Source organism: Gymnogyps californianus, chromosome Z (assembly GCF_018139145.2).
Source record: "Gymnogyps californianus isolate 813 chromosome Z, ASM1813914v2, whole genome shotgun sequence".
Lineage (NCBI taxonomy): Eukaryota > Metazoa > Chordata > Aves > Accipitriformes > Cathartidae > Gymnogyps > Gymnogyps californianus.
The window spans coordinates 70,990,736-71,003,164 of NC_059500.1; the positions used below are offsets into that span (position 1 = coordinate 70,990,736).

The 12,429-nt window shown below is 39.3% G+C and overlaps 1 protein-coding gene across 4 annotated transcripts in view; it reads right to left on the reverse strand.

Annotated features, from left to right (window-relative positions):
- Positions 1-9,432: 9,432 nt before the first annotated feature.
- SLC1A3 (solute carrier family 1 member 3) overlaps positions 9,433-12,429 on the reverse strand; it is a 65,223-nt gene continuing 62,226 nt past the window's right edge. For 3 of the 4 annotated variants that reach the window (XM_050912889.1, XM_050912890.1, XM_050912887.1), the window contains 2 exons: positions 10,927-11,061; positions 9,433-9,655 (listed from right to left, as the gene is read on the reverse strand). In XM_050912889.1, the coding sequence (XP_050768846.1) occupies positions 9,451-9,655; positions 10,927-11,061 (340 nt within the window). In that variant the 3' untranslated portion in view covers positions 9,433-9,450. The remainder of the gene's footprint in view (positions 9,656-10,926; positions 11,062-12,429) is intronic. The other variant, XM_050912888.1, reaches the window with a different exon arrangement.

Sequence of the window (12,429 nt, forward strand, 5' to 3'; positions counted from 1 at the left end):
CCTTTCTTGCATTGCCCAAACTGCAAAATGGTACTTAACTGGGAGTTCTAGGAAGTGGGTCTTGCTGCCCCAGATCTAGAAGAGAGGTCTATGCCTAGGAAAGTCGTGTCAGTTTTGTGAAAGTTTTAACGAGGGAACTTTGTAACATGCTGCAAAGGAAGATGGCATATCATATACATGAGCACACACAGCATTACACGTGTGAAAGCAGAAAATAATTATTCCTGGAAGATATTAACAATGAATTGGCAGCTCCAGGGTGACTACTTTATGCAAAATGCAGAACTTCAAGGCATAAGTCAGTGACGTGGAAAGCCACAGAAGGAATTACTGGTGCCATAGGATACTTATCACCAGATAACAGAATGGGCCATGTTGTGTTGCCCAAATACCTGCTGTTGTGGGACAGGTGGAAAAAGTAAACACATTAGAAATGTCCTGCTAGGTCAGACCTATATTCTGTTAAACCCAGTATTTTCTCACTGCCTGGTAGTGGAGACACTATTTAGTGAAAGCATGTGAGCTGGCCACTTCTGTGGGTGACTTCCTTAACTTCCGAAGTTGTTGTAGTAAGGATGCTGAAGGATTTGTCCTTCCTTATTCCTTTTGGTATCTGCTTTTATGGCTGTTCATGAAAGTATATAATCCCTTTTTGAACCCGTTAATACTGTTGCCTCCACTGTGATACTGTCTGCCTGCATGGCTGGTGACAGCCAAGTTCCAAAGTTCCCTATCCACTTTGTAAAGCTGTACTCTCTTTTAACTAGTTTAAACTCTTTATTTTAAAATACTCTCCCAGTAGTGTCATCAAGTTCCCCCTGTGTCTAGTGGTGTTGGATATGGTGAATAGCAGTTCTACATTTACCTTATCCATTACCTTCTTGATTTTGTTATTCTTCATCATACAACCTCTTCAAGTAAGGAGTCCCAGCCTTTTTGTAGCACCTCATAAGGCAACTGTTTTATTTCATGTTCTTTTCTCTGTATGTCTCTTAATTCCTGTAGATCCTCCTTGAAATGCACAGACCTGGACTGCCTACAGGTGGCTGCACCAAGGCGTTTACATAGCAGCAAAATTATGATGTCCTCTGTTCTTCTTGTTCTGACTATCTTTGCTGATGACACCCAGCATCTTGCTGCCTTTTTTGGCCAGTGCATTGATCCAATGATTTCAGGAAACTGTCAGTGACAACTCTAAGATCCTTTTCTTGGCTCATAACTGCCAGTTTTGAGTTCAGCATCATGTAGACATGGTTTAGATTTTTTTCCTTAGGTGCACTGCATTATATTTGTCTAAAGGGAAGCTTATCTGGCAGCCTTTTACCCATTCAGTTTTGTGAGCTCCTTCTGGAATTTGGTGCCATTAGCAAGGCATTTAACTACTTGAAAGAGCATAATGTCATCTGCACACTTTAAGAGATTTCACTGCAAACTTCGTTCTGCAGGGGATTGATAAAGGTGTTCAATAAAACTAGTCCCAGCACCACTTTCTGGGAGGACCCACTTTGGACACTTCTTCATCCTGAGAAATGTTAGCTAAGCCCTACCACTTGTTTCTTATCTTTTAACAAGCTTTAAATCCATAAAGGACCTCTCCTCCAGTCCATGGCAACTTATTTTCTATATTAACCCTTGGTGTAGGACATTGTCAATGGCTTTTTGAAAATCTAAATATATTGCATCCACTGGTTTCCTTACTAGTGCACTTACAGAAGTCCAGCAGGTCCATGAGGCAGGTTTTCGCTTTGCAGAAACTGTCAGCTCCTTTGCAATACCCTGCGTTTGTCCATGTGCTGAATGGGTTTCTGCTATTATCTTACCACGGCAGGAAGTCAGAATTGCTGCTCTGTAGTTTCCAGTATCTCCCCCAGCACCCTTTTACCCTTCCAGTACTGTCTCTCGTGTTCACAGCTGAGCTTTTATCTGGAGAGTGCTTTACCTACCAGACTAAAGTATACTGTGAAAAGTCATGATTTGAAAGGAAAGAAGGAACAAGCAAAGCTTGACTCTGTAATTTATTGATTACAGCTCTGAAATAGAAGAGCCACTTTGGGTTGGCAGTAAACAAAGTCCTGCCCGGGCTCCTGGAATTATTTTCACAATTTTAAAACTCTTCTCTATATTTTTAGCAGATGATGCATTTTTTGACAGTGGTGGATTTTCATGGTAGTTTGGTTGTTGCTAAACTGTGAAAGTCCTAGTGCAGTTTGACAAAGACATTAATTGACAGGAAGGTCAATATTTGCTGGAGTAGCTTTTGAGGGATTTTATTTCAGTAGGAGTCAGTATTACAAACGTAGGATTCAGTATTACAAACGTAGGATTCACTATTACAGACGTCAAATGTTCAAAATCATGAGTTGGGCCCTTTTAAGACTGACTTAAAAAAAATAATTTGGAGCTCTTTTTCTTTGCTTTGTGGTCCTTTATGTTTTTAGACAGCAATGAGGGCTGGAAATGTATTTTAAGACAATGTAAGCAAAATTCTCCTAATTCTGACTCTAGGAGTTTGCAATACAATACTTAGTACTACAAGAGTTGGCAGCACTGCTGGTTTGCAAAGGAAAAGCTCAGGCCCTGGCCAGATGCCACGTAGCGTTTGCTTCATGCAAGCAGAGAGCAGCCACATAGCTGGTGGATGTGGCCCTGGAAGATCTCACCTGACTCATCTGAATTCTGAATTAGTTCAGAGATTTTGAGGCAAATCATCAGCCCACCAGGAGGAAACACAAGGAAGAAAAGTGCAGTGCTCATGCTTTGTTTGTACTCTGCGGGGCTCTGTAACTTGTTGGCAGGTTAAAGCAGCTGAGTCGGGGAACTGGCCTGGGCCAGACTCTGTCTTAGGAGAAAGGAAATTTAAAAAGTCTTCTATGTTCCTCTCTTTGTCAGATATGCCAAATGCTCTTTGGCCACAGCTGACAGCCTGGATGATACTGTTTCCATTAGGTGTTAATCAACGGTTCCTGTAGAAAAACTAACATTTGGCCTGCCTCTCAAGTCCCTTCAAAATGCATTATGTCAATGTACTGTCCATATGCATCAACAGGCACAAGGTTTGGCAGGTATAGATTCCAAGTGTGCAAATCTGGCATTTTCATAGCACCTTGGGGGACATCAGATTACCAAGAGAAAGCCCCTTCAAAGAGAAACAATTGAGACTGGAAGAGAGATTAGTAACTGTGTGAAACTCCACTGTGTAAGCAATTAGTGTTAGCAAATTAGCCCATACACCACCATTCCCTCAGTATCTAAAAGAATGTTTCAGGAACTGTGGCACACATTCTCGCCAAGACACCTTCATCTTGCCTGAGAGATGCTCAGATAAAGCACGGACGAATGAACACACACATGAAAGAATCAATATAAGAATGAAGGTGTTCGCAGCTGAACTTCTTTAAGGTTGTGCTGAACAGAGGACAAAATGAATGAGTATATTCTTTATGTGAATAAATTGGATTATAATAATAATAACATTCTGCAGCTGAAGCAAACATTAAGTGTTGTGCTCAACTGTTCATCGGAGGATTTAACTTAATTTTTTTAATTGGAGGGAAAATGTTACTTGTAAAAAACATTTGCCACACGATGGCAGCATAATCCAAGCAGACAAAAATTTTGGCTGTCATTGCTGGGAAACACTGCAGTTTTTAGGAGGCTGATTGTTACAGAACCACAGTACATCTGAAAATGAAGTGTTGGCAGCATCTGAATAGCTCTTTTGCACTGTGGAGGCTAAGTGGCACAGTGGGTTAGTACTGTAGTCTTTTTCTTCTGGAGACTCGGCCTTACATCCTGGCTTAGCCCGTAAATGAAAGCAAGTTGGGTGGTCTTGTCCCAGTCCCCATTTGTGCATATCACAAAACCACCAGGCAATTTGGCATGGCCAGGAGTTGCTGCCTGGGAGAGGAGCAGGATTCGAATAGGAGAGGAACTGCAGGTCATGAGCAAGGTGAACCGGCAGATCTGTGAAGGGAGGTTTGTGTAGCACCTGCACAGACTGAGTGACAGTCACCATCTGTTATCAGTGCTAATTTTATTCTGAATATATTTGCACTGTAGTTTGTTCTCTGTGCGTGAAATCCAAGTCATATCTTTATTTTATCCTTCTCCGTATTGCTATTCATGGGAGTTTTGCCAGTGAAAGGAGCCAGCAAGCACCACAGGATTTGGCCTGGTTTTATGCACAATTACGATGAACAAATTCGTTTAAGTTTTGTTTTGAAGAGAAGGTGGTATAAATTCTTAAATACACCTTAAGTATCTACAGCACAGGAGATAATAGTACAAAGGTACTATGCACTACGAGCAAATCCTCAGGGTTTGGATGGTGCACGAGACATGACCCAGGTGTGTGTGTCAGCTCCATTTTATGGGCTCTCCACAATCTTCATTTCTCTGGAAAAGACCCTGGTGCTAGGGCAACGCTATTGTCCCCATTTCATTGGTGGGGAACCAGAACACAGAAAGGCTGAGTTGTGTCTAGGTTTATGAAGGAGACCAGGAATACTATTGAGACCTGAATCTGGGTTTATGAAGACCTGCTGCAGTGGAGTTCTTGGAGGAGAAGCTGTAACAATGAAGAGTAAAGCCAAGAGAGAAAGTGGGATAGATGGAGAGAGGAATATGGTACTGCAGAAAATGGGAAACTGGTTCAGGCATTGAAAAAAACCACGATGCAGGAAATGAACACAAGTTTAGGAGCAAGAGTAATAGCAACAACAGTGGAAAAATATGGGGAAGAGTTGGGTTTTATCAAATATCAAATATCAGGAGTTTTAAAAAGCTCTTAAAAAGCCAATAGTACAATGAAGAAAAAATCTAAACAATCTGGAAAAGCAGAAAAATGTGCAATGTCTGGAGAAAGGAAGTTGTAAAGAGCAAAGAAAAAGCATTAATATAAAAATATACTGCTGAAAAATGCAGTTTTGAGGCACGTACTTGTGAGGCTGTGCCAACTTCTGTAAATACAATTGGCTTTAAAGTGATGAGATATTATAGAAAAGCGGAAATATTTCATTTTGACATTTTCCTAGCAAAATGGTTCAATGTTTTATTTCTGAGTTACAGTTCATTTTACAGCTGAGTTTGTTTTAATTTAAAATAGAGTAAAAGTGATCTAGAAGTGAGATAGGATGTTTCAAGAAGTAGAGAATGAAACATTTCATTATACCTGAAAGAGACTCTTCTTTTTTTTTAGGCAATAAAAAAAATTGTTTCATGATGCCCTGGAAGAATTATTCTCCCCAGTTTTTCAGTTCTCTCACTGAAGTGAAAAATCAATTATTTGTGCAGCCCTAGTTGTGTAATGAGGCATGTTGAAGAAAAACTTTGGTTAGAGATGCAAGTGCTCCTGTACTAAAATTTTGGAATTTTAGATACCTCTGGGTATCTTAGAGACATCTGAGGAGCCAGGTGGGGGAAGAGGGGAAAGGAGAGGGCTCACCATGCAGGATTATATCATCTGACTACAGCTGTCTTTGTTATCAGAAGGAATCTTGCTGCCTCACTGATGTTGCAAGTCTGGGTTTTCAGTTTGGCATGGAGGTATACAAGTCTTTCTCCATCTTCCAAGAGTCTTTCTCCATCTTACTCTATGCTTCCAGTGTAAGCTGATCTCTTTAGAAAGATGACACAGAAATCCCAACAGAGAGTGATCTATCAGTTCATCTCAGATTTTTTATGCTGTTCTGGGAAATGGTTGATCACACCAGAAGCAAGTTGATCACACACTGTTGATCACAACTAGCACAACTAGCACACTGTTGATCACACTAGAAGCAAGATACACTCTTCTGTACCATTTCCACTGTAACTTTATTAAACCAAGCACATGTTACAGGGCTAGTTGAAAAAAAATGCCCTAATTTTCTTATCAGTTGTGCCTGCATTGGAACACAAATTTCACTTGTGCAAATTCAGTCCTTCAGAAGGGAAGACAGAAATACTTTCCTGTGCCAGTAGTTGATTTTCCACATGCATGATCACTTTGCTTTATACTGGCCACACACTGTTACAGAGACATAAATTCTTGCCTAAGAATGGCATGGCTGTTTTGTACCCCAACTTCCAAATGAAAACACTGCTGAAAAATTAGGGAATACCAGAGATATTTATTCTGCATGGGGGCACAGAAGAGTAAGCAAGGCCACTGTGCCAGTAATATCTCCAAGTGATACACGTAACCCTCTTTCTTTAGCTCTTCCCATCATGATACTAATTCTAGAAACACAAAGATATTTACCTGGATTCAGTGAATGAATGTGTAGATAACTAGAAGAAAATTGGGAAAGTTATGCTCATGCACTTTAGAACACCTCTGAAATTTTTTTTACAAAACTGATTGCATTATATATTGTTTTCACTCAAAATACCACAGACAAATTCATAGAGGTCATTGTCCAGTGGTTTGTTGGTGGTTCAGGAAGGCAGGACTTCTCCCTGCTGCCTCCATCTGCTCCAACCAACACAACTTTCTAGATGCAAGTGATTCAGCTCATGTCTTTTATACCTTCCCCGTCCTTCTGACAAGACATTCACTTCCATTAAATGATAACTGCTAGCTGAAGTTGTTGCCGAAATGAACCTGACACCATCACAAACCACTTCTGTGAGAAAAACAGTGGATTGTCTAGGATGGCTGTAACATTACGACGCTGTAATACCCCAGTCAGTGGGGGGTTTGGACCATCTAATTGTACATCCAAAACGAACTGGCAGCTTTGCAGTAGCTGAATAAATGAAAATGTAAATATTTATTTTTTTAGTATTTTGCAGATATCAGAATGAATTAATATACTTGAATTTGAATGAACTTAAGTAGGATGAACATTGGTTCTTTTAGTTTTTAATGTTCCTCCCTCCTCCCCTTTACTTACTTATTTTTAATCATGAAACTGTAAGCAGGTATTTGAAGTGAGGAAGCCCTGCTATATCAAAGCCCTGCTGCATAAAATGGCCTGGAATTCCTGAAATCCCATATTATGAGTTTGTCAGCTCTGAGTTTGTGCGAAGCTTCTATTACAGAGCCTTTGAAAGAAATTCTAAATCACAAAAAAGCAGTAATGTAAAACTATTTTTATTGAAAATACATCTACAAAGTAATGTTTCTCAATCCACCCTGGGTGCATACCAATGCAGAACCAGTAAGGGATGGGGAAAGGAATCTTTCTGTAATACCTGATTTCCATAAGAAACAAAGTTAGTATAAAAAAAGATCACATTCTTTGTGACACAATTCATTTTTCTCAGCTGATGTCATAGAAAGACAGCCATTTACATTGTCTTTGCAATGTATTTCCAAACAAAATCTTAACAAAAAATTAAATTGTTATGCCATAAATTCTACAGTTAATGTTTATACACACATTCTGAATACAGTATCTATATAAAAATATCTCTAATTACATATCAGAAAATGCCTGTCTGTATCCTAAATTTGCATTCTGTTAGCAAAAAAAACCCCCAATATTTGTTTTCTTTCAGTCAGAGATTCATTTAGAGCTTTGTTGGTTTGACTGCTCAATACTCTGTATTAAACACTGCTCACTACATTCACTGGAGGGTTCCTGCTCATATTGTCTGGGTCACTCAACTGGAGAAGATGGGCAGGAGTTTTCAGTCCTAAAAAAACCGGTCTTGCCTGGGAAAAGATGTGCCTTCAACCAGCATGCTGACATTTTCACTACAGTTACTTGTACACCGTATTTATGTCCTTTTGGTGACAGAAGCAACATCTTGAATGTTTTTTGAGTGGCAACTGGGACATTGCAAGGGAATCCTTCACTTCCATCATCAGAATTTTTTGGTAGGGGGAGGCAGAAAGAAGACAACCGAACATTTTAATAAAACAGATCACTCAATGCTATTGTGCCTGTCGATTAATATTTTTTTGTTCCCCCAACTGTAACTGCATTATAAGACGTTCCAGTTTAACCTCTATAATAATACAAGGCAGAAAGGAAAAAAATACATAATTTATATTTCTAGGAAAGGGTTTCATCAGGGGATAATCTTGAAAAGAACAAAAAAAAGCCACAGGATTACAAGTGCATTGTCTCCCTTTTTTCATTCTTTCCTTATCTATTCCCTGAAAGAAACCTACAATATTGCGCTTTAAAATCCTTTCTAATTAAATTTTCAACATTTATTATAGTATTTACTATTTTGCAATTTATATATTTTTCCTAGTAAAAAGTAAAAAAGCACCCATTAGTTTTACTTTCTAAAGGGGTTGGGGTTTTTTTTTTGAGATGCTACTGATAAACACACAAGGATTTCAAAATTTCACATTGAGATAGGGAGCCTTCTTCTCCAGATGGAAAAATGTAAATCCAGCTAATAGCTCTATAATTTATCAGTGGGATGACCAAGCATTTGGGAGGTTTCTAATCAGAACACCTCCTGTTGGTCTCAGGGATTCAGATTTAGAATCCAGCCCCTTTAGGATCTGAGCATCTCACCCTTCTGCACCTTCTGCAGAAGGCTGGCACTGCCTTCTATTCTTATTATTGCTTATTAAGTAAATAATTGGCATACCCAGAGCATGCTGGTTTTTTCCCAAACAGAGATGAAGATACATATTCTGTCCCAGAGTCAATACAGCCTAGGGCCTTGCTCTTACAAACACTTACACGCATAGAGTGTTGAACTGGGTTGTGATGTTGAAATTAAGGGGGCAAATCCAGATTGGAGGTACATACATACATATATAAATGTTTGCAAGTCAGTAGGAGCTGACTAGGCTCAGTTTTTGTCAAGATCAGCTGAGGCTAGTGGGAAAAACTGTGTCTAGATAAAATAACTTTCTCAGAAATATTTCAACTCAGCTGATAAAAGTGCTGATTTGGGGTATTTTTTTTTTCTTTATTTATATATCTTCCCCCTTTTTATCCTTTCAATTAATGTCCTTCTTTTTATTGTCCTGCTAGTATTTGAACAATGATATAACACTAGAGGAAAAAAAATCAGATAAAAACCAAAAATCCTGTTAATTTACTCAGCTGGATACAGTTATCAAGTTAGAAGTATTGATTGTGTGTTTATAGATGTTAGGAATTTTGCAACAGGTATTTAAAAAAATAAAACCATTTTCAGGCTCTCTTATCTGTTTTTACCTTCCAGTTGATAAAAAAAAAAAAAAAAAGGGTTCACAGGACTGAGTAACATATACACTGATTTTGTTTTTATTTAATTGATAATCTCTCTTTTTTTATCCTCAGTTAGCACATGTCTAGCAGGACCAGTGTTGTTGCCTGTTAATTTTTTTTTAAGTGGGAAGCCAACATATACCATGATCACTGCTAATTTGGAATATATTTTCTTTTTTTTTTCCAGTGCTAGCCTAAAGGGAGGAATCAAGGAATAAGTGAACTTGGTGAATTCAAGATATAAATGGCTGGAAAAAGTGTGTGTTTTTGACACTTGTAGTGTTGGACTCATGCTTTCTTTACCCTACATCTTGGTTTCACTATCTAATGGTTTCTCACTCTCATTTTCTTGTGAGATCAGTTGGTATGGTTTCTTCATTTCATTCTCTTCTATCACAGAATTGCCCATTTCAGCATCCCTGTTCTTCAGCTCATGCCGTGATAAATGTTCAACAATTCCTGCTCCAATGGAGTCTCCCAAGACATTGGTAGTGGTACGGAGACGATCCCTAAGGAGAAATAGTACGTTAGCCTTGATTTCACCACTTGTTCAAGGAAGCATGCAGACTAGCTGTTAAAATGGCCTTTAAGTAGCTATTAGATGATTCAGCTATTTTATGTATATTCATTTATCTGAACTGTTAATGCCATGATTTCTTCTACAGAATTTAACAAACATACCAGGATTTGGAGTCACGAAATGCGTTAATATTCTTGGCAACTTCACAGCAAGAAACAGCTGTATGGTGAGGTCAACAAAGTGAGCATATGGCAGATGCTTCTTGGAGGCATTTCTATACTCTGGTGGTTTGGGTTTATATCCTCTGAACATGTAAGCCAATGAGAATCTACCTTGTTAGGGTCATTTCTCTCCTGACCATAAAGTATGGTCAGTAATTTAGGGTGGAATTGTGCTGAAATAATTCAAAATAAACTACACAGTTCAGCCCTCTTAGAGGGCTCTGCCCAGAAGATGTAGGAGGCAGCTTGACGAGGAGTGACTGGCACTGTTACTTGATAAGCGTCCACCTACGTAAGGCTGTCAGCATGTGGTTAGATAATCATTTGAAGACATTATGTTCTGATAACAACATGGGCAACTTCTTGCAGGGATCACTTGAGAAGACTGAAGGGTAAAAGCCTCTGGAAACTATAACTGATAGGTGTTAGACAAAATAGAGGTCAGAGGAAACCTTCTGCCTTTGATTTAGTTCCTGGACCTAAGGGATTTCCCCATATACCTACAGGTGTCAGTCTTCTACAGACAAAGGAATGGGAAAACTGAGGGGCAATACATAGTGGTGGCTGGATAAGAGTTACACATGTTTTTCATTTCTGTGTCCATGGGGTAGACATATAAACCTTTCCTAGATTAGGAAGTCTAGTTGCAGGGCTGCAATGAACTGGGTCAGATCAGAGCCAGCTCTGAGCTTGATTGATGGAAAGGTTTTCATTGCCATCCTACAAAAACTAGAAGACTAAAGCAATTCTTTGCTAATTTATTTACAGTATGTCTGAAAGTTTTTGTAGTACCCTAAAGATCCAGGTTTCTAAGTAACCCTTTTGCATGCAAGAGGAACCATCATTAAGCAACACCCCTCACCATCTGCTCTAAGAAAATATCTTAATTGCAAGAAATTGTGATTCTTTTCAACACTTCTTTGTGTTGCCTTCCACAGCAAAAGAAGTACACCACTGATTGCAGTATTGCCAGAATGTCCCTGGCTATTGCACTTCTAAATATGGTCTAAGCCCTTACTGACTCCATAAAAGTACTTACAAGAACCAGTCCACTGCAATGATAAGAGTGATATCATCTGTAGGCAAACCTACTGATGTAAGCACAATGACCATGGTGACCAGTCCAGCTTGAGGAATGCCTGCAGCCCCAATACTGGCAGCTGTAGCTGTGATGCTGTGCAAAGAGATGGCAAGAGCAATTAATTGACTTCCCTAATAAACTCTCCTTATCATCTGGCAAACATTAAAAACAGATGTGAAGCAAGAAGGCATTTGCTCGGTAGTAAATAAAAAGATGAGCCCAGTCCCTTATCTGACCACTGCATAGCTGCAGGGGAGTGTGGATCTTAATCCAAGATGTTTACACTAAACCTTTATCCAGAACCCTCAAAACATGATTTTGTTAGGTGGTAAATCCCCTACTAGATGCTAAGGGCCAGACAAAACCATTATAGCTACATGTTCCCACCCACTGAACAAACTCACTCCACGAGCTCAAACATGTTAAAAGAAAAGCTGAGGAGGTAATTTTGTCCTGGCAGTTCTAATGCAAGAACTTTTATTCTCTGTCCATCTCACTATAACTTCATGCCAGGTGAAGTATCTGTCCTCCAGCAGTTGGCATTGTGCCATCAGAAAACAGAAAGCTGCCAGAAACCCTGAATCATACAGTCTAGTAAGTTGATAGAAATATGCTTGTTCACACCTGGTTTAGGAAGAATTTGTTCTGTCGGGTGATTTGGCAGGGAGCAGCTCTAGTACTAATGAATGTGGAACTATTGCCTCAGAGTGTGAGGGCAGAGTTTTGCCTTCTGTTGATGAATACTGAATTAAGCTGGTGGTTTTTATGGAGAGAAGCACTTCTGCTTGAAAATCTTCTACATTCCCAGTTCACCATATCTGAACCTTCAGTGTTCCTGAGTGATAAATAGTTGTCTCTCTGTCCTGCAGTGTCCCTCTCTCCCCTTGCTGACATTTCTTTCTTCTGCACATGTACCCATCACCCTTTTCTCTTAAACTGTTTGAGTAACGTAATGAAATGAATGCAGATTGCTTATCCTCGAGTGCTACTCAGTGGGTTGTTTGCTGTTCTATTTCAAACATGAAGGCTTGTGTGCTTGAAAACGTACCTATCTTCTCCACCTCTATCAGCTGGTGTAATAAAAGGTATTACTGCTCCTTACACAGCTTGCTCTACTTGTATCCTGAGATCATCAGGACTACGAAAACACTACCTCTCCTAGCATTAGCATTGTGATGCTTTTATGCTACTGCTTTGTACGCGCATTATAAACAACCTGGTACTGATTGTAAGTCTATAGCTCCCAACAGCTGCATAAGTCCTTAAGAAAGAAAATTTAAAAGTCATTAAAAACTGTTCTTGTTGAATCTACTAAATGCAGTGATAGGTGTGTCATGTTACAGTTTTTTAAAGGTTTACCTAATGGAGAGTATGTGCTGGGGGGCCTCTTCTGTGCAGAAGATGTAAATCATTACAGTTATTCAGCTACTGTAGCAGTTCTTGTTTTTAGCTCTAGACGCT